Source organism: Lepidochelys kempii, chromosome 11, assembly GCF_965140265.1.
Source record: "Lepidochelys kempii isolate rLepKem1 chromosome 11, rLepKem1.hap2, whole genome shotgun sequence".
Lineage (NCBI taxonomy): Eukaryota > Metazoa > Chordata > Testudines > Cheloniidae > Lepidochelys > Lepidochelys kempii.
The window spans coordinates 78,182,862-78,210,111 of record NC_133266.1 but is presented as its reverse complement, the minus strand read 5'-3'; the positions used below and the strand labels follow the sequence as shown (position 1 = coordinate 78,210,111).

Here is a 27,250-nt window from a genome sequence, read left to right as displayed (position 1 = left end):
CACGTCTGCCGAGCCGGGGAGCCGCGCGCCGGGGGCCTGGGCCGGCAGAGGCTGCGGGGCGGCCGCGAGATGGGGCGCGAGACGTGAGTGTGCGCGCGCGCGCGCGGGGCCCGTATCTCTGCGAGTGTGTGTGTGTGAGTGCGCGTCTCTGTGTGACCCCGGGCGGTGCTGTTGCTGCAGCCCAGTTGTAGCCTGCTTCTGTTCCGGCGGCTCCCGCAGCGGGCAGTCGGCCCCAGCCCTGTGCTCGGCGCTGTACGGCTGGGTGTCACGCTGCACAGCGCGGTGCCCGCACTCACTGGTCCGTGCAGTGCAGGGCCCCCCCCCCCCCATGCAGTGCGGCCGGGGCCGGGGCTCCGAGGAGTTCAGAGACCTTTTAAAGCCGTGAGCTGCCCCACCCCTCGCAGCACGGCGGGAGGTGAGAGAGCCGCCACCCCTTTGCAGTGACCGGTCCCCAGGGCCGATGGGAGGCTCCCCATGAACTTGCTGCGAGGACAGGCGGGCGGTGTGGGGCGGGAAGGTGCCAGGAAGGGGGAGCGCTGTCAGAAGTGGCCCCCTGTGCGGGCCCGGTGGAGGGCCTGTCAGGTGCTTGCCCCTTCATTCTTGTTGTTTTGCAAAACGTAAGCGATGGCAGCCAGCGCGGGGCCGAGTGCGGAGCTCTCTGGCTTCTCCTGTCTACTGCGCGGCCCAGGGCACTGGCCGCCTGATGCTCGGAGCCAGCAGCGCTTGGTGACCCGCCCGGGGTTTGTCTGGTCCCCTGTGGTCTCTCCAGGTGTTTGCGGAGAAGGGGCGGCCCGTATAAAACAGAGCCTGCCAGTGACCTCGCCCGCTGGCGACTGAGCAATGAAGAGGGGCGGCAGAGATGGCGCTATCTGGAGGCTGGCGAGGAACCTGAGCGAGAGCAGAGCGGGCTGGAGGCTCACTGCCTCGGCTTGGACACGGTGGGTGGCTGATCTTCACGCGCAGCGCTTGCCAAGGCTGGGAAGGGGGCACCCACCTGATCCCTATGCTCTTGTGGCTGGCTGTAATTCCCCTATTTCTGCCATTGTCTCCTGCCCCCAAATGCTGAGCTGTTGTCTCTGAAGCAAGGCTTCTTTTCCGTGACTGTCTTGGACTCACGTGCGTGCTAATTCTACAGGGCAGGCACAGGTAATGCCGGCATCAGGGGCAGCGTGCGCACCCCACGCCAACCTGGTTGTATTGGTTACTGGGGAAGAGGGGAGGGGTCACAGCCACCTGCAAGAGGGTATCTTACACACCTGGGACCGGAATCCTCTGGCTCCTCCATGCCTGGAGCCCTGGAATCTGGCCCCTGAAAATATTGGGGGGAGACTGTTTGCCCTGCTCTGTCCCTGCCTGCTGACCCATGCTGGGCTAGGCAGGCCTGGTCCTCTCTGCGGATAATGCACTGAATGACTCAGAAAATGCTTCAAGGCAGCAAGCGCCCTACTTGTATCCACGCTCCTCCTCTGCTCCCCTCCCATGCCCTCTTCGTCCCTACGCAGGTGCCGCACAGTCGCTTGGTGCTGGATTTGGTGTCCGGTTGCTGGCGTTGCTACTAAGCATTGTGTGAAAGGCCAGTGCAGTGCAGGCCATGGGGGAGGTACACGTACCTGGATTACCCATGGGCCTGCGGTGCCGCCATATTCCCTAACATAAGGCACATGATTCCTCCCCTGCCCTTCCTGCACCAGCTAGTGCGGTGCTGGGAGCCTGCTGGTGTCTTGGCCGCTGGCCATTCCTTGTGCGCGAGCTGGAGCATTGCTCTTTTAATTTGTGTCTGTTCCCGCTCCTCTTCCTTTCTTTGCAGAGTAAGTTCTTCAAGGCCTTGCCCCAGGCCTGCACAGCCCAGGAAGCGGCGCTGAATGGGATGAAGTTTTACTCTGGCCTGCAGGCGGAGGATGGGCACTGGGCCGGTGACTATGGGGGCCCCCTCTTCCTGCTGCCAGGTATGGTGGATGAAAGGGCTGCGCTGTGTGCTCTGAGCGTCAGCACTTCCCTACAGAGTTACCTGCCTAGGGTTGGGATAGCGGGTGCCAAGCAGGATCCGGCAGTGTGGCCAGGGTCTGTGGGGTCCGTGGCTCTTTGCTTAGCTGTCTGGGGGATGATTCAGGGTCAGACGCTGTCGTAGGCCTGGGCAGGGCAGCATCTTGTTATTCCCCAGCACACTGGGCAGTAAACCTTTAGTGGTCAACCATTTCCCCAGCCAGTGACCTAGGAAATGCCCCGGCTGCATTGCACTACAGTTAATCCCCAATGAACGTGTCTTTAATAATGAGCTGGCGTCTGTTGTGAAGCACCAAGAACTACCTAGCTAGTTAAATCCCCTGTCTGGTTTTGCTGAATGTGTGTGTGTTGTGGGGGGGTCCGTTGGTGCAGTTCTGACCCCAACAGCCTGTTCCACCGTGGGGGCTGAAACCGGGGTTGCTAGGGAAGGTCATGTGGTTGTTACAGGCTGACGTGCATGCTGTCTGGATGGCCCTGATGACACTTTTGGGTTCCAGCAGACGATGACCTTGGAGTCATTTAGCCTTGGGCTGTAGCTGCGCCCTGTTAGCTATAAGTGCAGTGCTTACTTGGGACTCCTAGCTACAGTGATTTCTCGTGTCCTGTGCTGACCATGAAGAGGACACATGCTTCTCTGAAAAAAGAAAAGGCGTACGTGTGGCACTTTAGAGACTAACCAATTTATTTGAGCATAAGCTCAAATGAAGTGAGCTGTAGCTCACGAAAGCTTATGCTCTAATAAATTGGTTAGTCTCTAAGGTGCCACAAGTCCTCCTTTTCTTTTTGCGAATACAGACTAACACGCCTGTTACTCTGAATGCTTCTCTGAACCAACTAGACTGTGCCAGTGGCTGAAATCGGGGGGTAGTTTGTCCTAAAGGGCGGACTGTTTTGTCCAACAGGTTTCCTGATCACTTGCCACGTTGCCAAGATCCCACTGCCAGAAGGGTACAGGAGGGAGATGGTGCGTTACCTGCGCTCGGTGCAGCTCCCTGACGGAGGCTGGGGCTTGTGAGTAGCAGAGAAGCTCCTTTCTTCTTCTTCTTCTAGCTGCATTGGGCCGGTTGTGTGTTCCAGACCCGGTTGACCAGAGGAATGGTTCCTATCTGTCTGTCCCTGTACTAAACAGCCGGTGAAAATGGTATGGAAATCTCAGAAGCCCCTCGCAAGCACAAAAGCCAGTTCCATTCCTGAGATGTCTGCCTCGCGTGTTGTTAATATGCTCCAATACAGCCTTATATCTGAGACATGGTTGCCAGGCATTAGGTCCTGCTGCACCTGCTTTGTGCTGCCCGTCACTAGCCCGCCCCGCGTCATGGCACTCCTGGGGGCGTGCAGAGCAGCTGTAGTGGCTCAAGGTGTGTTAGTGGGGTGGGCTGGCTGGGTCATTAAATACACTCGGGGAAGGGGGACACAGAAACAAGGGCGAGGGGAGCCTTCCAGCAGGCAGGGATGGACTGCCGGGAACTTCGCTGGGGTGGTGTCGGGGGCCGGCCTGCAGAGGCATTGTGGCTGTACCCTTGTTACGTGCATTCTGTCTTGGCTTCACCGGAGAAGAATTCTTTCCCGTCTCTAGGAGGAGGATCTGTGATCAGAGGCCTTGGTGAAAGGGGAAGAAATCATGGTAGAAACGTACGCTTGCACGGCCAGCTCTCCGCCACTGTCTAGGCAGGTTTCCCTATTCCAGCGAAGGAGAGAGGGACCCGGAGGAGCATTAGGAAATGAGGGAGAATGTTCAAAACTGGCTCATTTTCAGTGTGTCTCACCTTCAACCGATTAAACAAAATCACTGAAATCCCACCAGCCCTCAAGCTGGCCCCTGGGAGAAAAACACTCTGATTTCATTATCAAATCAAGCCCCACTTCATCGGCATTTCCAGCAATGCGACGGTGGGGGTTTCAAAGTACGTGGCGTTGGTGTCGCTCTGCTCCCCCTTGGCTTGACGAGAGCGTTTGCCCATGGCTTCAGCGGGGACAGGCTAGGCCATGGCTGAGTGCTTCTGAAGCTCCCGCCCCCGCCGCAGCATCCCAAGCTTGGCCTGGTGCTCCCTTACATGTGGGAGATGGCTCGGAGCTCTGCTGAGTGCGAGACTGCTGGTGCTGCAGTGCCGTGGAGGCCAGCATGTGGCGTGGCCAGAGCCCTTCTTCACTATGGGGAGACGTCTAGCGTGAGGGACCGGGAGCATTTCCTTCCCTTTTCCCAGCAGCATGGCCCAGAGTGGTTGCTTTTCGGTTAGTTTGCCCAGTTAGCTTTAATCCCCTGCTTAGGTTTGCCCCAGTAAAACCAGTCTCGGTTGATGGCACAAGCTCTCAGCCACGTCTGACTTCCCCACTCTCTGTATGTGGCAGGCATGTGGAAGACAAATCGACAGTGTTTGGCACAGCACTCAACTACACGTCCCTGAGGATCCTGGGAGTTGGGCCAGATGACCCTGACCTCGTGAGGGCTCGGATCAACCTCCACAGCAAAGGTCAGCACGTGGCTGGAGCTCTCTGATATCCTGTCCTCTCGCCCCAGCAGCCATAGAAGGACTATGTTTAGAAGGACTTGCCCAGCTTCGAAGGGGTGAGTGGTAGGCGAGGGGACATGTTCCCAGAGTGGCGTGAGCCTTTGCAATGGCTTGTCCTCGGCTGCATGGCAGCATGTGCAGTTCACACATCAGTTTCTGCCCTGCCGCCCCTAGCTTCTCCAGTGCTCACCTTCTGGGGTGATGGTGAAACCTCAGCTCCTTCACCGGTTGCAAACACTTCCGTTTGGGAGGCCGGTCCATCTCTGCAAACATCCGGTCCATCTCTCAGCAGTCAGTTGTGGGTTAAATCGCCACCTCCAGCACCCCTCACGTGGCTTAGCTTCGCTAGGTGGCTCCGTGACACGACGCTCAGTGGTCTCGCCAGCTGCACCTTGCACAGAAAACGTGCCTTTCCCACATGTCGTTTCTGAATGGCTGTCTGTCGGTGTGCAGTGCCCTTTGTGTGCCTGCAGCTGTCCAGGGCCCCTGCCTGCCGCACGACCAAACCAGGATTCAGGAGCCTCTGTTCATGCCCTGTCACATGGTGAGGTCCGTGTCCCCAGGCCCTGTAGCTGCCATCAGAGCCCAGATCTGTGTCTGTCTCTCTCCAGGTGGTGCTGTGGGAATTCCGTCCTGGGGGAAGTTTTGGCTGGCCGTCTTGAATGTTTACAGCTGGGAGGGAATGAACACGCTGCTCCCTGAGCTGTGGTAGGTGCTATTCTGTATCTGCAGAGTGTATTGATTTTCAGTCCCAAGCCGCAGCCCCGTCCCCTCACAGCAGCACCTAGCAGAGAGCCCAACGCTGAACACCAGGGACCCTGAGAGCAATCTCCGGCCTGCACCAGTCCCCCATTCTCCTGCTCAGCCTGGGCCAGCAGGCTTCAGGCACAGAAACCAGCCACCATTCCTGCCAGGACCTGGAGCAGAGGGGATACGCTGGGGCGTGGACTGATTCAGGAGGGATGTTCTGTTGATGACCTTCCCTCCCCCATCCAAGCTCGAGCTCCGGCCTTCCTGCCCTCTCTGCCAGCCTCCAGACCCACACGTTGCGCTCGCCTCAAATCCCTTCCTCCTGGGGCTGAGCCTGTGCTGGGTCCTGACATGGTTCCTCCCCATTTGGCATGCCATGGCTGTCCCCGTCCTGGAACTGGGAGTGCCGCAGACTCTCCCAGCGCCCAGGGACAGCTGGTGCCCGAGCTGGCCATGGGGCCAGGAGCAGGGGGCAGTGTGAGGTGAGGGAGTTCAGCCATTTGGCTGATTACAGGGAAAATAGCGGCAGTTTCCCTGTAATGTTCCCTGTAGGAGAGGCTGTTTATTCCCCTGCGCCTCCCTCTGGACCCTTTAACACGAACCGCAGGGAATCAGATGCAGCCTGTTGGCAGAGGGCCCCGCCCAGGATAACAGCCTCGCTGCGTTGCTGGAGGAGACAGTCTCCTGGCTCCAAACAAGGTCTCCGGCTTCTCTCCCAGCTCCCCCGCACCCTAGGAGCATGGAGCAGTGATTGCCTGGGGTCTGCGCATTGTCCTGTAGGGCTGCTCTGACGCTGAGGCAGCGGCTATCCTGGCCCCCCGAGGGTCTCCTGGGCACATTACCCCTCTGACTGCCCCATAGCCCTGTCCTTAGCTGTGCCCGTGTCCCTGCGACCCTCCACTCCCCAGCCCGCACCCTGCGACAGCGTTCCTCTGTGGTGTGGCAGGCTGCTCCCGACCTGGATGCCAGCCCACCCCTCCACGCTCTGGTGCCATTGCCGTCAGGTGTACCTGCCGATGAGCTACTGCTACGCCACGCGCCTGACTGCCGGGGAGGATGAGCTTGTCCAGAGCCTCAGACAGGTAAACGAACTCCCTGAGCACCCACCCCGCTCCTCACCCTGGGTAACGGTGGCCTGGAGACCCTTCCTGCCATGGCCCAGCTGTGTCTAGTCGCATGGACCCGAATCTCCTCATTGGACCTGAATCGCAGGCCCTGAGCACCTGGTGGTGCTTTGTTGGAGATCCCTGTGGGCTCGTTGTGATGTGATGTGATCCCCACGTCGACCCTTTGTTCCCCCATCCCACCAGAGCTTCTGGGTCTTCCCCTCTGCCTGGGCACTAACCACGATGGCCCTGCGCCATGTCCCAGCAGCCCCGTGTCTGACACCTCCGTTCCTCATGCTGCCTCGTCTCTGTTTCCAAAGAGGAGCTCTGGGGTGGGAATCTCCCCTCGTTCTCTGTGGCAAAGACTTTGGCAACCCTGCCCCTCAGCGTCTCGTCCTCTCTGATTGTTCCGCTCACTCCCTGCTGCTCTAACAGGGCCAGCGACTCTCGCCAGCTTCTGGTTCTCCGAGAGTTACAGAAGTTCCTATTTGCTGCTGGCCATTCCGGTTCCCTCTGAGCCTCCTTACACCTTCCCTGTCACGGCTGATGCTTCTGTATGTTGGCGTCGTGTGGGCTGCATTTCTGCTCCTTCAGGGGGTTGTTGCTTGACTGAGCCACGTGGCCCTTCCATGCTTTCCCTTTAGTTTAGGGCTGAGGTACGACTGGCCCATGCTGGGTTGGGCCCCTTGATGTCAGTATGTGGCCACTGGTGTGTTACTTCTGTGCAGCATCCCAGCTCTCGTTAGCAGACGGAAAGGCTCTGCCATCATATGTGTGGTAGTAACCTTCCAAACAGGAGCTGCATGGAACCGATGCCCTGCTGTCTGCATGACAGCCTGGAGGCCGAATCATCACGTTAAGGGACTGGTAGATCATCTCGTCAGGCTCCTGTATAATACAGGCCAGAGAATGTCACCCGGTTACTTCAGACTGAGCCCAGCGATGTCTGGCTTCAGTACAGTGTGCCATCCAGAAAAGCAGCCAGTTGGAAGATGGAGAGTCTGCCAGTTCCCTTGGCAGCTCATTCCGGTGGTTGATCATCCTTGTTGTTCACTGTTCTGGCCTTATGGCTTTAGCCACTGGTTCTTGTTCTGCCTTTCTCTGCCCTTCGGTAGCTGGTATATTCTGCCTGTGAAGGTTCTTCTGCCCTGTGATCCAGTCACCTGCCAGTCTTATTTCTGATAATCAGTGGCCAGGACAGTCACGGGGGGCCGGGAGTGCTCTCCTCAAATAGCCAATATAAGGCACCGCATTAATGCTCTTCCATTGCTGATAACCTTGGCTGATGGGAGGGGAGGGATGGAGGGAGCCCTATGGGGCAGGAATTGGGGTGGGCTTTGGGGAAGGAAGGAGAGAGCTGGGAGGACAAGGTAGGAAGGAAAGCCAAGGGCAGAGTGTCTGGGGTTGTGCAGGGAGCAGACTTTCCCTGTGAATGCCATGGCACGGTACTTACCACACACTCGTTCACAATGCCTAAGGCCTGCACTTTCCAAAGGGAAGAGTGATATTTTGGAAGGTGCTGTTGGCCCCCCGGGAGGGGTCTGATTTGACAGAACTGAGCTCTGCCCTCTGCAAATCAGACTTGGTGTCTCAGGCTGGGCACCTGACACCCCTAGGCCTGAAGGGGAGTTATGCCTTAGGGGGCCGTCGTCTTCCTGCCCATGGGGCTGTGGGAGACCTGCTGTGAATTGGAGGGGGGTGGAGTCCTGCACACAGGCCTCCAGCCAGAATTAAGTTGAAGTGTTAGCCCTCCCTACTGCCTGAGCATGCTCCAACATGCTCCCCCTGTTCTGGGCTATGTGGGCCCTGGAGGCCCCCCACATCTGAAGGTGCTTTCTGCTCTTGTTAAGTCTCTTTAGCAAAGGGTGCTGGGAGCAGCTCCCACGTGGGACCTTTCCTGGTGGCCGGTGTGGAGCCCGCAGAGCGGGCCAGGCAGCGCTGTCCTCCTTCCCTGGTGCTGCCCTACGCACTCCATGCTGAACTCCCCCGGCTGCTAATGCCGCCATGCTGACAATTGCAGCCGTCTCATGGGTCTGCTCCCATGGCGCGCTAGTGACTGGCTGGCTAATCTCCTGCCTGCTCCCCGCCAGGAGCTGTACGTCCAGGACTACTCCAGCATTGACTGGCCGGCCCAGAGGAATAACGTGGCAGCCTGCGATCTCTACACCCCGCACAGCTGGCTTCTCACGCTCGCCAATGGTGAGTGGGGCACTGGCTGGGCCTGGCCAGGGCAGGGCGAGGGATAGCGGATGTGCAGGTTGTTTTCTGTCCCCACAGCCATGGGTCACTGACGGAGTTGAGAGCTGCCCCATAGCCTTGCATCCGACCCCAGTGCAGCCCCCAAGCTTCCCGTCAGCCTTGCCCTGCCAGTGGGATCTCAGAGTGGCCAGGGGCAGAAGCTGGCAAGACAGTAAATTACTAAGCCGGGAGGGAATGCCTGTGCCTGACAAAGCAGTGTCTGCCTGGCTTCAGCATAGCGCCTCAGTTACTGCCCTGCCCAGCGGGCATGAGAACAATCTGTGTGCTGCACTGGCTGCTTGCGTCGGCCACGAGCCGGCAGCAGCCGCCTGGGCCCAGCAGGTAGAAGAGGCGCAGGGCTCTGTGCTGATTGCCGCTGGAGGAGGCTGAACCCAGGGCCATCCTGAGTATCTGGTGCCATTGGTGCCGAATCAGGGCTCGTAGAACAATGCCAAACACTGCAGAGGCTCCGAGTCCCGTGCGGGCCGTGGGCTGGGGGACTGAGTGAATTCCTCAGGTTCTGTCCCCCCTTCAGCAGCTTCCCCCTTCCCTCTGGCCCTGCCTCGGGCTGAGCAGCAGTGAAACACCCAGGGTTTAGTCCAGGTGTGGAGCGTTCTGGGGCTGTGTCCCTGGGGCTTGTGCCCTGCTCCCCCCAGAGCCTTGGCTAGCCAGGGAAGGGGTGGGGGGAGCTCTCTGGGGCTCGGGGCCAGGCCCTGCTTGCACAGGAGTTGGGATCATGCAGCTGGTAAGAGTTTCCTTATTGTGCCTCTCTCATTCCCGTCTCAGCCATCCTGAACGTATACGAAGCCCACCACAGCGCTCGGCTGAGGCAGCGAGCCATCGCGGAGCTGTACGACCACATCAAGGCTGATGACAGATTCACCAAGGCCATCAGCATTGGCCCGGTAGGCTGCTCATTACCGCTCCCAACGAATAAACAGAGCTGACTCCGATTCCTGCCCAGGCATGGGAGAGACCGGCCTGGGACTCCCCGGCTCTGCACAGATGCCCTGGCATGTAACCATAGCAAGCAGCAATCCAGGCGGGCTCAGGGCCTGTTGTGCTGGGCGCTGCACACAGGAGAGTTCCCAGGAGATGACTAGGGGCATGAGCAGCCGCCTGGTTGTTGTCCAGTGGCAGTGGAGGCAGGGCATGCCAGCTGTCCCCCTCTGCGGAGTCTTCTGGGAACAGCTGCGGGGTGTGGAGTCAGCTGGTGGAAGGCCCTGGCTGGAGAGTGATCTCCTGCGCTGTGATGGGGAACAGACATGGGGATGCCAAGGGGTCCATTCTGTGGCCAGAGCCCCATGTAGACCTGCTCGCTCACCTGCAGACAGTCCCCAGCCTGGAGTTTGCTCCTGTGGCTGGCCACAAGGTCAGGTCGGCTGTGCTCTGCAGAGGAGTGACGCCTTCTCTCTCGGCAGATTTCCAAGACCATTAACATGCTGGTTCGCTGGTACGTGGAGGGGGAGAGCTCTCCAGCCTTCCAGGAGCATGTCTCCAGGATCCCTGATTACCTCTGGTAAGGCCAGGGCCATGCACCTCCCCAGCCCCGAAGACCGTGCAGGGCTCCACTAGAGAGAGCCCCGCTGTCCCGCGCGGGAGTCCGCAGGCCCTAGCAGGGAACCCGCTGCCCAGCCCTGCCATGCGGGACCCCACTCTGCTCCCAGGGCTACCCCGCTGCCTAGGCCCCAGGAGCAGGGGGCTCTCTGCAGGCAGCATGCGAACAGGGGGGTCCCACGCTGATCAGCAGCCAGCTCCAGACACTGGCTTCTCATTAGCAAGTCCCACTCGCTCCAGTTCTCCCAGTCAGGTGGGGGCCAGAGGGCTGGGAAGGGGCGGGCCAGGGCCCCTGGGGAATCCGCTGAAAGACGGCCACTGAAGCCGAGTACTCCATGCCCCGACAGCAGTGTTGTCGGACGCCGGGTGGCTGCGGGAGGTTGGGGACGGCACCGCGCTCCCCAGGCTGCTGCAATGATGTGCTCTCTCTCCATGCAGGCTGGGGCTCGACGGCCTGAAGATGCAGGTACGGCGCTGTGGCCCTGGCAGCGAACGCAGGGACGCTGGGCGCGCTCTCGCTGCTGCTGAGACGGCTTGCAGGGCTGGGCAGGGATCCCTCACCCGGGGACTGAGCGTGTACTGCAAAGGGGGTCTCGCCAGGCTGCTCTGCCTCAGGGGATCTGCCACCCCTGCAATGTCTCCCTTTCCTGCCAGGCTGTGGATAGTCACAGGGCCAGCCCTGGTCCAGCTGTGTGGCTCGCGGCAGCCGCCTCTCCTGTCCTGCTCCTCCTCCTGGCTGAGGGTAGAAGGGATAGGTATCGGGAGCAGTACGTGTCCTTGCTTTCAGGCAGCTGCTTCCCCTGCACCTCTGGGGGTTGTTCGGCACCCGTCATCCCGTGCCCAGCCCCTTTGCTCTGGCTTTCCGCCCCTGCCACACATTTATTGCTCTTGAGGTGGAGCCTAGGGGAGGAGTACTGTCCTGTCCTGTCCTGTCTCTGCTTGTGCGGTTCTGGCCCCCACGTTAGCGGGCAGCCCCACTCCTGCCCGTGCTGGGGGCTAGAACAGAGCACTAACGGCTGCTGGGCCTCAGCTGAGTGTCCAGCAAGGAAAGGGGCTGCGTGCTGCTCCCCCACGCCCTGGCCACGCAGGCCTGCTTCTCTGTCCCACTTCCTGCAGCTCAGTGTCTCCCAGGCAAATCTGCTTCTCCTGGGGCAGTGGCGAATCCCCCAGACACAGCTCTGCCACCTCCTTTCTACCCTGCCCCACAGCTCCCCTTGCCCCCGGCCAGCCGCTCGCACTGCTGTCTGCCTGTGCAAACAGGGACTGTTCCTGGTGTCGTGGCCTGGTCCCGGCTGACAGAGCACTCACAGATCCGCCATGCAGGTGGTCTAGTCGTGCAGTGGTCCACCGAGACCACCTCCCAGCTCCTCTGGGCTTGACTACCGCAACTGCCCTCTCTCGGGCTGCCCCACGGCCCAGCCCTGCAGAATCCAGCGGGACCCACAGGCTGCTGCCCAAGCCCCCCATGTGCCTGGAGCCCTGTCGGCCCATCCCAGTCCCCTGCTCGCACTCCCCGCTGGGTTTGGGATCCATGGCCAAACTGACCTCATTCTGAACCCCTCTGTAGGCTTGCTGCAGCCTCTCTCCCCTTCCCTCCGGCCTCCTCTACCATGCGAGAGCTGTGTTCCCTGCAGCTCCTTCCCTCTGGGCCAGCCTTCCTGGCTCTGCCTCGCTTCACATCTCAGCTCAGAGACCCTCTCGCCCGTGCCTACGGCTCGCGCTCTCCCTGCTGCTGTGGGCTCTCTCTTGTTTCCAGTCGCTGTGTGTGGGATGCAGCGTGCAGCCTAGGGTGCTGTATACACCGGCACTGGATTGGGTGAGGTGCCTGGAGCCATCCTGCACTGGGTCCATGCGGGACTTGCAGGATCAGACCCTAAAATAGCTTTGGAGGGAAATTCTAACTCCCATCCCCCAAACCAAAAAACCCCATAACCCTGCTCCTGCTGCCCGTTTCTGCCCCAGTGGGTTTCCTTAGGCTGCAGCCCTCCCTGTGCACGAGGCCCATTGGTGCAGCGTGCCGGTACCCAGCCAGCGTGCCCTACAGCCTTCTCTCTCTGCGGGGCCCATGGGTACAGCGTGATGGCAGCCTGCAGGCAGCGTGGCCGCACTTGCTCATCGTGTCCTGTAGGGGTGGGTGGGAAGCCTGGGGCGGATGGAAAAGCTGCTTCTCAGTGCACGCTCTTCTGTTCCAGGGCACCAACGGATCCCAGCTCTGGGACACAGCGTTTGCCGTCCAAGCCTTCCTGGAGGTAACGTTTGCTGGTTGTGCCAGCCTGCTGGCCGCCCCACAAGGGGCGTGGGTCTCAGACAGGCACCATCCTGCACTTTCCTCAGTGCCATGGCTCCTGGGGGCCCAGCTCCTACAGTTTACACTCAACAGTAACACTAGAGAGAGGTTTCTACAGCCTCCGGTGTCAAGACCAGACTGAACTGTTACGATCATCGAGTCTGACCCCCTGCATAGCACAGGCCAGAGAATGTCACCCTGAGCTCCCTGCACTGAGCCGGTAACCCAGGGGTGGCCAACCTGGGGCTCCGGAGCCATATGCGGCTCTTCAGAAGTTAATATGTGGCTCCTTGTACAGGCACCGACTCCGGGGCCCAGCACCAGCTTTCCAACGTGCTGGGGGTTGCTCACTGCTCAACCCCTGGCTCTGCTCCAGGACTTGTCCCCATTCCACCCCTTCCTGCCCCCTCCCTTGAGCCTGCCGTGCCCTCGCTCCTTCCCCTTCCCTCCCAGAGCCTCCTGCATGGCACGAAACAGCTGATCGGGGGGGAGGGGAAGGCGCTGATCAGCAGGGCTGCTGGTGGGTGGGAGGTGCTGGGAGTGTGGGGGTTGGAGCTGCTGACGTATTACTGGGGCTCCTTGGCAATGTACATTGGTAAATTCTGGCTCCTTCTCAGGCTCTGGTTGGCCACCCCTGCGGTAACCGGTGGTGCAGCCAGAGCACAGCCGTTAGAGAGAGACCTGCAGGCTTGCGATCCCAAAGAGCTCCGAACGCACGCTAAGGGTGCGGAACAGCTAGTGCCCCATAGCGTCAGGTGGACGCACCTGCGTACGAAGGCAGGTGTGGGCAGGTTTGCAGGCGGACTGGCCTTTGAACGCTGGGTGCGAGGTGTCATTGGAGGACGGCTAGAATGTCATGGGGCTCTGCACGTGTCCCGGTAGTAAACACCCAGAGATGAGCAGCACTGTCTCGCCGCTTGGGAACCTGCACTCGGCCAGCTGCAGGGAGAAGCCGCTATAGCTGTTCCATAGGCATGTGGCCCCTGAAAATACTGTCCTAACCCCCGTCAGGTGCAGGCATGTGGCCCCACGGCACTGGTGGGTAGGCCTTGACGTGCATATGGGCAGGGATCAAGGGGAGTTCCTGTCACCTCTTCCCTGCACGCGCAGTGTGTTCTCTGTGGGGCACTGCTACGAAGATGGGCCACATCGCACCAGCTGTGTACAACCCGCCCAGAGCCCAGCGCGGCTCGGAGCCAGCAGCGGTGTTGGAATATAGAGACTGGGGTCTGGCCGCTCCGAGCGAGCGATGGAGGTGTGTTGCTTGGCGTAGCTCCAGCGTCGGGCACTGCATTGCTGCTCTGCCAGTCGCTCGGAGCCTGAGAGTTCCTGTTCCTCACCTGTGCCAGCTGAGCCACCCTAGTGCAGATCTGCTGGGTGAAACTCTGGTGCCCCGGAGTCCCTGGCTGGCCAGAGTGCTGTGTTTGACTCTTACCAGGGAGTGACTGTGCCGGGCACGGATTCCAGGAGATCTCTTCTCATTTGTTTTTCCCGAAGAGCTAAGCTGATCACAGAACTGAGCAGTGACGTCTCTTAATTTTGTGTGTCTGCCTCCTTGTCTAGGCTGGCGCTCAGAATGACCCGGCATTCGCTTCTTGTCTGAGGCAGGCCCATGAGTTCCTCAAAATCACCCAGGTGAGCACTGAGTTGGGGTCACAGATGTGGGGAGTCAGCATTGACTTCGGTAAGGCTGCAGTGTCCTCCCGTGCACGGAGCTGCTGCACAGCTTCCCGGCATCCAGCCCTGCGGATCATCCCCTCCGTGCGCTGTAGGCGTGGGAGCTAGGGGTCGGTGGGGGGTGCAGCTCCCCCAGGTTTCACTGTGAAAGGCACGCTGGTGCTGTTGGAAGGACGCAAGCCTTACGTTACAGTTCTCGAATTCCGGAGCTGTGCTGCCCCCCTGTGGAGTGAGCAGGACTTGTGTTTTTTTGGCCTTGCGTTTGAACACACAGGGTTTACAGTTTCGTTAGCTGGCTTTCGGCACCCAGCGCCACTGGCCGTCCTGGGAGATACGGAGGGAAGGGGTTTGGTACCAGACCACGGTAGGGAGAGAGGCCCAGAGTCTCAAAGGTATTGAGGTGCTTAACTCCATTTGGGGCTGGGGGTCAGAGTCCCGGGGCATTTTAAAGGAGCGTGGCAGGGAGGCGAATGCTGTGTGTCCCACAGGCTTGCGCAGCTCAGGGGCTTTTGTTGTCTATGAAATGCACTAGTTTGCAGAGTCCTTTCTGTGCGCCCCTGTCAAATGTCGCTGGATCTGTAGGTTTCCTCCTTCTTACATTCCATGGGGCTTTTCTGTAGGGGCTGACCTAGCCGGTTTCTCTCTAGGTCCTGTTTCCAGAGCCCTGCTTCTGTCCCCCTGCAGCTCCAGTGAGGGTTCTCGCAGTGAGCTGTTCCCCACCCAGCCCTGGAGCCCGGGTGGGAAGTGCTGCAGGGCACGGCAGTGTGCTTTGTCTCTCTCAGGGAGGGAGACCCGCCTGCTCTTGGACACAGCTGGCACACGGGCCTGGCTGGCCCTGAGCTTCCTGTGACATCCCTGCACTGGTCCCGTTTCCTGGGGCTGCTCCCCAGGCGCTAGTGAACCTCCGCTGGTGTTCTCACCGCTGCATCGTCCAGGCCTGTTCTAAGCAGGGCTGCCTGGCCGGGGTCAGACCCCCGCAGCCGACGGCTCTCAGGCTGCCCTGTCCCTGGTGCTGGGCCCTGCGTGGCAGGGCAGCTTCATGGGAAGCTTGGTGCGGACTGAGGGGGGGTGAAGCACTGAAAACGAGTGGACGCACAGGGCCCTCTGCAGCCGGGCTGGGGGGAGAGCTCCAGGTGCCATGTGTGCTGACACAGGCGTGCCAGGGCAGCACCGGGGCATACTGCAATAGGTCAGCAGTGGAAGTCCCTTCTGCTCATCCCCCCCAGCGCTAGAGTCTAGGGCCAGCCTTGGCCCTGGGCCGATCCAGGGAGACGTGGCACGGACAAGCACCAGTCCCAGGCGATCAGACTGGCAGCGCAAACAGGAGTACTCTGCGGGCGCGGCTGGCCTTGATCCCATGGCCATTGCCATAGCTGTGGGACCTCTGCCCTTTGCAGTGGGGCGTATGGGACCTCCTGCCGTTCCTCCTCACCGGTGCTCCTTGTATCTCCTGCAGATTCCGGATAACCCGCCCGACTACCAGAAATACTATCGCCAGATGAGCAAGGTACAGCTTGCCACAGGCCTGGATTTCCCTGGGATGATTCTCCCCTGTCGTTCCATGTTCGTTCCTCATGTGTCCGGCTGCCCCTAGCTCTGTTAGACTCAAAGCGGAGCTATCCTGTGATAGCATCAGAGCGAGGCTCTGGCCGGACTCTCTGGTGTCCGGAGGAGTCTGCGGCTGTGACTGTGATCCCAGGTGCCGAGGGGCTGGCAGTTAGGCTGGGCCACCGCGCACACGGTCTGCCTGCTTGGAAGAAGGGCACGAGCTGGCGTTTACCTGGCGGTGCCCGTGGCATATGAAGCAGAACAGCAGGTGGCCTGGAGTCCGTATATACGGGCGGGGCTTGGCTGATACACATCACATCGCAGAGGAGGGGCTCTGTGAGCCCAGGCCGATAGGGTGTGGGCCCAGGGGTGGCCGCCAGGCCAGTTGCCATGGAAGGAGATGCGGCACAATCCCACTAAGGCCTGTTTGTGGCTGGGGCTGGGCAGCGTTGTTTTCTCCAGTGCGGTATTTTTTGGTGAGGGAGGCTGCCTCACCTGGGAAATTGAGGGTCCCATATAACAGGCAAAGGGCAGCCAGACACAGCACGAGCTCCTGCCCCCAGACTCCTCCGCGGCAGCCTCCCCAGGGGCTCCCGTTGCGCCCAGCTGCTCAGTGACTGACTGTCTGTGGGACGCCTGTCCACGGCACGGGCTGGACTTCACCTGTTGCTGGCACTCTGCTCGGGGCCCAGACCTAGGTTTGGTCCCAGCCTCCAGCGTGAAAGCTATTGCAGTAACTCCTGGTGCCACCTTGCTGTTAAGGAGGGATTCCCCAGCCTCCTGCTGGACTCGGGGGGGTGGGGGGGGTGGTTGTGAGCGTTCTCTCCCCAGTTCACGTGCACAAGCGGAGCTGTAATGTGGGGTTGCATGAGGGGGCTCCACCTTCCCTTGGGCAGGGCAGAGCGTGGCGGGGGAGTTGCCCTCGCTCTCCGTGCTCCTGGGGCTGAGTGCTGGTGCCTGACTCCCCAGGGCGGATTCCCCTTCAGCACCCGTGACTGCGGCTGGATCGTGGCTGACTGCACTGCGGAGGGGCTGAAGTCGGTGATGCTGCTGCAGGAGACGTGTCCCTTCATAGCAGAGCACGTCCCCACGGGGCGCCTCTTTGATGCTGTGAATGTGGTAAGAGGTGGCGGAGACCCAGTGGGGAGGGAGACCCTCCGAGTCTGCGCCACGTCTCTCGGAACAGCTTAAAACAAAATGGCTTCTGGGTGAGGGATGTTCTCCCCCTGTGGCCTCCGGCGTCCTGTGGCTGGACATACGACCTGCTGGGTCTGAGCCTGGGATCACATCTGGATGTGAGCTGGGCCTGGCTGGCATGAACCCCAGGAGGAGCCCCGGCAGGGCTGTTAGTGCAGGGCCTCTCGCTGCCAACGGGTGTCGCTCCCGAGTCCTGAGAGGGGAGCAGCGCGTGCAGCCTGACAGGCCACGACCAGGTTGCCCTGGGTGCGGGAGAGAGCGCAGAGCTGTTCTCAGTCCCTGCGGGGGTGCGTGGAGTGACAGCACAGTGCCTTTCCCCGGGCTGGCAGGCGGCTCACAGCACAGACGCCCTGGGCAGAGAGCTCATTCGCCCAGGTCTTGGGGAGCAGACGCGAGCATCCCGAGCTGGCTCCAGGACCTTGGAGACCAGGCAGCTATTCCGTGGGGAGGATAAAAGTGCCTCTGGCTCTGGGCAGCTCCTAGCAAAAGGGAAGGGAAAAAAGAAGGAAGAAATGAGGCCTCATTTAGCACAAAATTGAGATGTTGAGAATAAAATCAAGGAGCCAAAGAACATGAAGAGAAAAAAATTCTTGAATTGCCTATGCACCAATGCTCAGGGCCCGGGTGGCAAACAAGAGGAATGGGAATTGCTCATCTATGAGCATAAATGTGATCTAGCTGGCATTACTGAAACCGGCTGGGACAAGTCTCACGACTGGAATGTTAAAATCGTTAACGTTAATTGTAATGTTAAATACGGCCTATTTAGCAAGGATCCAGTGGGCAGAAGGGGAGGGGAAGTGGCATCGACATAAAAAATGGCATCACCTGTCCTGAGTCACCGATAACTCAGAAGCCAATGATCTCGAATGCTAATAGATCAATGTTCTGGCAGACAGACCCCAAATCCCACGAGGGGCCAGGATGACCGGACCCTTACGCACCTATCTACAGTGTGTAGGGGGAAAAGCTGTGTGATCGTGGGGAACTTCAGTCAGAGTGACCCACGCTGGAGGGCTCATGCAGCCAGTAGCAAAACATCCTTGGGATTTCAAAATCTCCTTGACCGTTTCCTGACTCAAAAAGACACGCAAGAATTCCATATTGGACCTTGTCTTGACAGATAAAGAGAAACTGATCACACAACTAAATATTAATGGTAGCTTAGGTACAAGTGATCATAACTTGATCACATGAGTAATGTGCAAACAGAATAAAGTCCAGACTAGAGGCATATATACTTGGTACTTTAAAAGGACCAATCTCACAAAGCTAAACAATTGTGACCAAAATCAGCTGGGAGGAAGAATTTAATCAGAGAAAATGTGGATGGTAACTGGGAATTGTTTAAGAACAATTTGATGCCCAAAAGCTACAATCCCACAATCAAGGAAGAAGGCGGTAATGGATAACGAAAGACCTGGATAAGAGGGGAAGTGAAGGCACCTATAAAAATAAGAAAACAATGTATAACAAATGAAAGAAAAGGGAAGTTGAAACCGGAAGCTAAGAATTGTAGAAAATGGATGAGGGAAACAAAGAGGCACAAGAAGAAATCTATGGCCTGCAGAGTTAAGGACAATAAGAGGGAGTTTTTTAAGATATTAAGAACAAAAGAATCCTGACAATGGTATTGGTCCATTACTAGATGAAAATGATAGAATGATCAGTAATAATGCAAAACAAAGCAGAAGTGTTCAATAAATATTTTTTATCTGTATTTGGGGAAAAGCCAAAAGGTGTAGTCGTTATCATATGATGATGATCTTTACATTCCACTAGTATCTCTGGAGGGTGTTACAGGAGCAACTAAAGTTAGACATTTTAAAATCAGCAGGTCCAGATAACTTGAATCCAAGAGTTTTTAAAAGAGCTGGCTGAGAAGCTCACTGGACTGTAAATGTTGATTTTTCAATAAGCCTTGGAACATTGAGGACATTCCAAAAGACTGAAAGAAAACTAATGTTGTGCCAGTATTTGAAAAGGGTAAATAAAATATTTGAGTTAATTATAGGCCGGTCAGTGTGACATCAGTCCCTGGCAAGATAATGGAGCGGCTAAGGAACTCCATTAATAAAAAATTAAAGGAGGGTGATATAATTAATGCCAGTCACCATTGAGAATAAAATTAGAATAATCAAAAATTATTTATGGAAAATAGATCCTGTCCAGTTTGGTTGATAAAGGTAATAGTGTTGATGTAAGACTTAGACTTTTGTAAAATGTTTGATGTGGTACCACACAAAATTTGGTGAAAAAACTAGAACGATACAAAATTAACATGGCAAACATTAAATGGATTAAAAACTGGCTAACTGATGGGTTTCCAAATATAATGGTAAACAGGGGATCGGCATCAAGCAGTGTGTTTCTAGAGGTGTGTTGCAGGGATCAGTTTCCTGGCCCTTGCTGTTTAATATTTTTATTAGGGTTGTCAGTTAACTGTGATTAATCCACACGAGTAACTAAAAAAAATTAATCGTGATTTAAAAAAATTAATTGCAGTATTAATTGTGCCGTTGAACAATAGAGAGAATCAAGTTTGTTTACATTGATGGGAGATAATGCTGCCTGCTTCTTATTTACAATGTCACCTGAAAGTGTTCACATGGCACTTTTGTAGCCGGCATTGCAAGATAATGACGTGCCAGATATGCTTCATGCTTCGGCCACCATTCCAGAGGACATTCTTCCATGCTGATGATGCTCATTAAAAAAAGAATGCGTTAATTAAATTTGTGACTGAACTCTTTGGGGGAGAGTTGTATGTCTCCTGCTCTGTGTTTTACCCCCATTCTGCCATATAGTTCATGTTATGGCAGTCTTGGATGACGATCCAGCACATGTTCATGTTAAGAACACTCGCTGCAGATTTCACAAAATGCAAAGAAGGTACCAGTGTGAGATTTCTAAACATAGCTACAGCACTCCACCCAAGGTTTAAGAATCTGAAGTGCCTTCCAAAATCTTAGAGGGACGAGGTGTGGAGCATGCTTTCAGAAGTCTTAAAAGAGCAACACTCTGATGTGGAAACTACAGAACCCAAACCACCAAAAGAGAAATCAACCTTCTGCTGGTGGCGTCTGACTCAATTATGAAAATGAACATGTGTTGGTCCGCTCTGCTTTGGATCGTTATTGAGCAGAATCCGTTGTCAGCATGGACATATCCTCTGGAATGGTGGTTGAAGCATGAAGGGACATATGTATCTTTAGTGCATCTGGCATGTAAATATCTTGCAATGCCAGCTACAACAGTGCCATGCAAATGCCTGTTCTTTCTTTCAGATGACGAAAATAAGAAACGGGCAACATTATCTCTTGCAAATTGTAACCAAACTTGTTTGTCAGAGCGATTGGCTGAATAAGAAATAGGACTGAGTGGACTTGTAGGCCCTAAAGTTTTACATTTTTATTTTTGAAATCAATTTTTTTGTACATAATTCTACATTTGTAAGTTGCACTTTCATGATAAAGAGATTGCACTACAGTGCTTGTATGAGGTGAATTGAAAAATACTCTCGTTTTTTACAGTGCAAATATTTGTAATAAAAAAGAAATATAAAGTGAACGCTGTACACTTTGTATTCTGTGTTGTACTTGAAATCAACATATTTGAAAATGTAGAAAACATCAAAAATGTTTAAATAAATTCTATTCTATTATTGTATAACAGCACAATTAATTGCTCGATTAAACATGATTAACTTTTTTAATCGTGCAGTTTAATCGTGATTAATATTTTTTTAATCGCTTGAGGATTAAAATCATCACTGATAAAATTTGCAGATAACACATAGATTGGGGGAGTGGTGAATAATGAAGAGAACAGGTTACTGATTCAGAGCGATATGGATCACTTGGTAAGCTGGGTGGAAGCAAACTGCATTTTAATATGGCTCAATGTAAATGTATACATCTAGGAACAAAGAGTACAGGCCCTACTTACAGGATGGGGGACTGTATCCTGGGAAGCAGGGACTCTGAAAAAGATTTGGGGGGCCTGCTGAAGAATCAGTTGAACAGGAGTTCCCAGTGCCAAGAGAGCTAATGGGATCCTGGGATCCATAATCAGGGGAATCTCAAGTAGGAGGAGAGAAGTTATTTTATCTCTGTATTTGGCACCGGTGTGACCATTGCTGGAATCCCGTGCCCAGTTCTGATGTCCGTAATCCAAGAAGGATGTTGATAAACTGGGGGGGGTCAGAGAAGAGCCACGAGAATTATTAAAGGATTAGAAGACCTGTCCCATTGATTGACCTCCTTGAGTCTATCACTGTTTAGTTTCACAACGTGAAGGTTAAGGGGTGACTTGAGTCCAGTCTAGAAGTACCTACATGGGAAACAAATATTTAATAATGGGCTGTTTGGTCTAGCACAGAAAGGTCTATCATGATCCAATGGCTGGAAGCTGAAGCCAGACAAATTGAGACTGGAAAGAGAGGGTATTTAAAATTTGGATCAACTCCAGGGTTGTGGTCAATTCGCCATCACTGGCCATTTTAAAATCAAGATTGCCTGTTTTTAGAGGATCTGCTGTCATTGGAAAAGACTTACTTTGGGGCAGGTCTCTGGCCTGTGCTATGAAGGTCAGGCCAGCCCTTCTGGCCTTGGGATCTAGGGTTCTGGAGAGGGATTGTGGGGGTTGTGGGGAGGGGGTTGGTTTGTAGCAGGGAGTGACCAAGGCTGGTTTGGATTGTCAGTCTCTTCCCTTCCATGTCCGGGCAGTTGTTGAGCATGAGGAATCCTGATGGAGGCTTCGCGACGTACGAAACCAAGCGGGGGGGCCGGCTGCTGGAGCTCCTGAACCCCTCGGAGGTGTTCGGTAAGGGTAGGCGCGATGTGCCTCTCTCCAGCTACTGTTGCTCGCACCGTGAGGGGAGGCAGTGGCAGGTCTGCTGGGAGTGCTGCCCAAGGCAGGCTCGGGGGGGGGTCTCGGCCCAGTCACACAGCCAGTGCCCATCCCCAGAGACAGCCCCTTGGATGGGAGTGCACCGGGGAGGCAGGGCCCCTGTCAGCGCCTGGCATTGTCCTCGAGCTGCTTGCTGGCCACGAGTCCCTGTGTGATGGGGATGCTCACTGCTGCTTCTTCTGTCCGGCAGGTGATATCATGATAGACTACTGCTACGTGGAGTGCACGTCGGCCGTCATTCAGGCACTGAAGCACTTCCACGGGGCCTTCCCTGAGCACCGGGCCCAGGAGGTCAGGTAACGGGGCGAGGGAGCACCGAAGTGTCAGTTCAAAGCTTGCACCCTGGGGAGATCAGTAAGTGGGGCCTGCTGGGATGAACCTGGTGCGGGCTCTGCCTGTGTGCTCTGACCCGCAGGGCAGACCCTGCCGCACACGGCTCCGGGAACGAACCCGGTAACCGAACACGGCAGCTGCTGTCCCAGCGGGTGCTGCTGGTTGGGTGCACCCCCTGGGACAGCCCTGCCCTGGGGCAGCGGGGGGCACCCTCCTTTCCTAGCTACCCTTTCAGAACAGCCCGCCTGAGTACGTCTGCTTCCTGTGTGAGGCCAGGATGTGTTTCATCTGCAGACCAGCTGGGAGGCCACTAGCAAACGTCCCGGGGTGGAGGGCCTGTCTCCATCTGAGCCCCCAGGGGCTTTGGAAGCTCAGTCCCGCTTGCAGCTTAAGGCCCTCGGGTGATCCTTTTAATAGGAGCCAGGCCCCCGCTTCTCAGAGGGGATGTGAGCTCCCAAGGAGCCCCTGGGTCGGGCAGGCAGGGGGGCAGACGGTGCACACTAAGGAACCCCCTCTCCCCCTGTCTAGAGAGACGCTGCGCGAGGGCCTGGCGTACTGCTGCAGGGTGCAGAGAGCTGACGGCTCGTGGGAAGGGTGAGTGGCCACGGGCACCTCTGGTGCAGCAAACGCCCCGCTGCTTGGGGCAGGAGGCGGCTGGGGTGAGGGGAGAGGGGCTGGTGTCCGCACTCTTGGGCAGCCCTCTCTCCCCTTTCCCTCCGGGCGTGGCAGGGTCTGGGGGACGGGGTGTGGGGGGCTGGCTCAGGGAGCCCACGGCAGTCCAGCCTGTTACGGTCGTGTCTAGGGTGCCGCCGCAGACCGGAGCGTGAGGCGCTGGGTGCTGTACGGTGAGCGACTAGCCCCCTTCGCTTGCGGACTAGAGACAAGCCAGACATGCGGCGACGTGGGATGGGCTTGCGACTCCTGGCCCGTGTGTGCACGACGGCTCTAGTGTAGCCTGAGGGGACAGACGGAGGTGACAGGGCCCTCCCCGTGGTCTGTGGCAGGGAGGGAGGGGGACTTCCCATGCCTGTCTGTGGTGCGGGGGGCCGGTGGTGTTCAGAGCCGCAGAGTGTTCTGCGCTGCCTGACGCCGGCGCTCTCCTCCCGCCAGGAGCTGGGGCGTGTGCTTTACCTACGGCACCTGGTTCGGACTGGAGGCCTTGGCCTGTCTGCAGCACACCTACGAGAACGGGTGAGTGTGGGAGTCCGGCACGGCTCTGAGTGTGGCTCCCTGGCTGCCCGGGGCCTGCAGGGCACGGCCTGGAGCATGGGGGGTGCTGCATCACTCTGCTGGGAGAGGAGCTTTTTCAAACCCAGAGCAGCCTTCCCTGCCGGGCTCCTCTGACCTGTCCTGTAGCCCTCCTGTCCCCCACTCACTGACAGTCACAGCCCCTTGGGGCCTTGTCCCCAGCCCGTGGTCCCCTCGCTCCAGCTTGTTGGCCGCACGCAGCTGGGGGCTCTGGTGTTCACAGCCAGCTTTGTGCACTCGCCAGAGGAGCTCGCCTGGCCCTAGGCTGCTGCTCCCACCGCCAGGGCCAGGGCTTATCTCTGAGCCCCAGGCTCCTGCTAGAGCCTGACTGGCCCAGCTTCACACTGTCTCCTGCCCCACCAGCCCCTTCCCCCAAAGCCCCACGAGGCCGCCCTGGCTTAGGCCCTTTGCCCCCAGTGACTCCCACTGCTCTGCCTTGTCCCTTCAGAGCCGCATGCAGGGAGGTGAGCCAGGCCTGCCAGTTCCTGGTCTCCAAGCAGATGGAGGACGGTGGCTGGGGAGAGGACTTTGAGTCCTGCGAGCAGCGCAGATACGTGCAGAGCCCCACCTCCCAGATCCACAACACCTGCTGGGCCCTGCTGGGGCTCATGGCCGTCAGGTAGGAGCACCGATGCCGCTTCTCACGGCAGAACATCGTCCTCTTCACCTGCATTCACAGAGCACGGCCCTGCCAAGGACCTTGGCATCGGGGCGCTGGCGTGGAAGCCTTCATTCGCGCCATGCCTGCCCTCTGCTGTGCTCTGCGGTGTCCTGGCCTGGGCTAGCCCAGAACACACGCCCGAGCGATCGGGAGGCGCCCGCGCCAAGAGGGGTTAGCCAGTGACCGCTCCGATCCACGGGCTGGCTCTTGGTGCCGTCGTCACGCCACCGGCTTCCCCACAGCAAGCGTCCGGGCTCTGCCAGGCAGCAGCGCAGCCCAGAGCTGCCACCCCAGCCTTGGCACGGCCGGATGTGGCTGTTGTCGCAGGCCTGGCTTTAATGCCTGGTGCTTCCTCACCTGCTTGGTTGTCTGGGGCCTTTGGTGCCCACCCTGCCGGCCTGTGAATGACACAGAGGTGGGGGGTGTGGCCATCGTGTGAGTGCTGGGGGCTAGTGGGGAGAGGAGAAGAGCTTTCCTGTTCCCGCTGCGGTGCTGGGGAGGGAGAGAGGACAGCTCCGGCTGTGGCCGCGTGCGCTAGGGGTCGGGGGCTAGCATGCTATTCGGAGTCAGCCCCACTGACCTCGGCCCCTTCGCTTTGCAGATACCCAGATGTTGGGGTGCTGGAGAAGGGGATCAAGGTTTTGATTGACAAGCAGCTGCCCAATGGTGACTGGCCTCAGGTATGCAGCTCCTCTTTGCTTTCTCTAATGTGTCCAGCCCCTATCACTGCAGACATTTCAGCCAGCCAGCCTTCTCCCTCTCGTCCCTCCCAGCTGTGGGAGAAGCAGGCTGACGACTCAAAGGGTTTTGCTGGGAGCTGTCAGTGAGGGGGAATCGCTGGTTGAGGATGGCTCCGTGGAATCGCTGAGCTTTGCATTTCGTTCCGGCCTGTGGTCTCTTCTGTCATGTGGCAGTGAGTTCCACAGTCCAGGCCAGCTCCAGGGAGAGGTCTGTCTCATGTATTGAAAAGCCTCCCTGTCTGGGTGAGCTGGTGGAATGCAGTTGTCAGGAGAAGTCATGGGTCTCAGGAGAAGGGACGATCTCCCTGGTGGAGTAGGTTTAAACAGCAGCTGGAGCCCTCGCCCTGGACTCTGTGAGAGGGGAGCCAGGGCAGGGAGCAGGTACTGGGGTGACCTGTGGGGCAGAGCAGGGAGCTGCGGCATGATGAACCAGCTGGAGCTGTTTAGAGCATGTTGGTCCATCCCTAGCTGCAGTAATGAGCCGTAGATCTCACAGAGAGGTGGGGGTGCCGGGATACACTCTGGGTGGGCCCTGCTTCTGATCAGTGCAGGCTTCGGGCTGAGGCCATGAGGTGAGGGGGCTTTTGCTGTCGTGGTTGCTTGGGGATCCAGGCACCATACAGAGCCCAAAGCAGCCCAAGGCTGCAAAGCAGCGAAATGCTGTGGGAGCAGATGCCCTCGGCAGTGGGAGTGACCCAGATGAGGCAGGGTCTCTGGCTGACCTCCCTCCTCTCCCTACCACGCTGCCCCTGGGCTCCGCTTTGCCAGCTGCCTGTCATCTCCCCGCTGTTCACGCTGGCAAACTAAGGAGCGCCCCAAGCCAACCCTGTGTGCCCTGCCTTCCCCTGCCAGCACTCGCCCTCCGTGTCATGTGGAGCTGGGGCCATTGCGGGGTTTGCTGCTTTGTGCACATGGAAGTAGCCTGTAAAATCCGTGGATGTGGATCCGTTTTGCATCCCAGTGGCTCACCATACCGCAGGGCACCCTGGGTGCAAGGACTGTGGGCAGGACGAGGCTTCTTCTATATATCTCTGGGGTATTCTCCCTTCGCTCAGGCCGCGTGGCTTTGTGTGACTCTACCTGACCCTTCCCAGGGCCCCGTGCCCTCGATTAGCGGAGCCCTGGATCCAGCTGGAACCAGGAACAGGGCAGGGCGCTGCTCGGCTCATCTGCTGACCCCTGTTGTTCAGTGGCTGGAGGTGTATGGGGAGATGCGGGCACCGTGTGCTAAGGGGGTAGGAGTGGATGGGCAAAGGGCTGCAGGGAAGCCCTGGGAGGTGGGGAGGTCTGACTGCCTGATTCTGGGGCCGGCCCCAGCACACGTTAGAGCAGCCCAAGGACTGTTTTAGTACATGGGGCTGGCCGCAATCCCATCCAGCAGCACGCTCCATCCGTGCCACGACCACGCCACATGCTGGAGGCTGCAAGAGCCTGTTAATGCTGGCTCTGTGCCAGGCAGGGCAATCCCCACCTAGGCACTGCTGGCCAGTGTCTGGCCCCTAGGGGCCACCGGAGTGGGGTGGGGAGCCTGGCCCTGGGTGTGTGCGGTGAGTCCTGCCTCCGCAGGAGTGAGCAGGAAAGCAGGGAATGTATCCGTGTGCCGGGACATGTGGGAAACATGGGTGCATCAGTCATAACATGGCACAGTACCTGCGACAGACCCTGTGAGAGTGCAAAGGGCTTGTGGGACTTCCCCTTGCTCGTGAGCACCCTGCCAATCCTGCCTCTTTCTGTCTCTCTCCTCTCGCAGGAGAACATCTCTGGAGTGTTCAACAAGTCCTGTGCAATCAGCTACACCTCCTACCGCAACGTCTTCCCCATCTGGGCCCTGGGGCGCTTTGCACGCCTGCACCCCGGCAGCAGCCTTGCCGGCAAGCTGCAGCCCAGGTCCTTGCACAGCGAAGAGGAGATCCTGGCTGGAGGGAAGCGGGATGGGGTTCTGTCAGGGTCCCCCTCTTTCTGAGCCTTGGCCCTGCCCACGCCCCATGGCAGGCCTGCAGCCTCAGTGAGGATTTGCTTGGCTACAAGGCTCTTTAAGGGAGCCTGGCAGGCCCTGGCGCTGTGTCGTGGTCCATGAGGACTCTGCACAGTGATTCTGGCTCCGTGCCTACGTGTGGGCTTGGAGGGGCAGCGAGTGTGTGGGCACTGGCTGGCTTATAGTCAAACATGCTGTACGGCTGGGGCCTGGCTTGAAGGGACCCCTCTTCCCGGCTCCCTTGTGTCACAAGGCTGTGTCGCGCAGGGCAGGCTGCTGTGGGGTGGGGCCTACCCGTGTGACCTCGAGCAGGTGTCTGCCCTTCAAGCTGGAGGAGATGCCAGCGCTTGCTGAGATGGAGATCGTGCCCTGACCCTGGGGTTCCCAAACCTCTTTCCCCGGGGCCCACCTGTGCAACTGCCATGGGTGCTGCCGCCCACTAGAAACGCTTCCTGAGGAGACCCGTTAATTTTAATTACTGCATCCATATAAACGATAACACTAGAAA

At 57.8% G+C, this 27,250-nt stretch overlaps 1 protein-coding gene across 1 annotated transcript; it reads left to right on the top strand.

The window, feature by feature from the left end:
* LSS (lanosterol synthase) lies at positions 1–27,250 on the top strand. The gene is made up of 22 exons (XM_073306931.1): positions 1–83; positions 770–938; positions 1,808–1,946; positions 2,907–3,015; positions 4,354–4,475; positions 5,126–5,222; positions 6,211–6,346; positions 8,461–8,569; positions 9,395–9,513; positions 10,030–10,127; positions 10,604–10,631; positions 12,358–12,414; positions 14,016–14,087; positions 15,586–15,636; positions 16,647–16,796; positions 21,602–21,698; positions 21,976–22,081; positions 22,647–22,712; positions 23,229–23,309; positions 23,815–23,985; positions 24,629–24,707; positions 26,518–27,250. The coding sequence occupies exons 1-22, from the start codon at positions 70–72 to the stop codon at positions 26,728–26,730; spliced, it is 2,283 nt and encodes a 760-aa protein (XP_073163032.1). The 5' UTR covers positions 1–69; the 3' UTR covers positions 26,731–27,250.

Excerpts from the sequence above, each read along its gene's own strand:
- LSS (XM_073306931.1), top strand. Across the intron at positions 4,476-5,125 it reads GATCAACCTCCACAGCAAAG|GTGGTGCTGTGGGAATTCCG; the intron begins GTCAGCACGTGG and ends GTCTCTCTCCAG. Across the intron at positions 22,082-22,646 it reads CACCGGGCCCAGGAGGTCAG|AGAGACGCTGCGCGAGGGCC; the intron begins GTAACGGGGCGA and ends CCCCCTGTCTAG.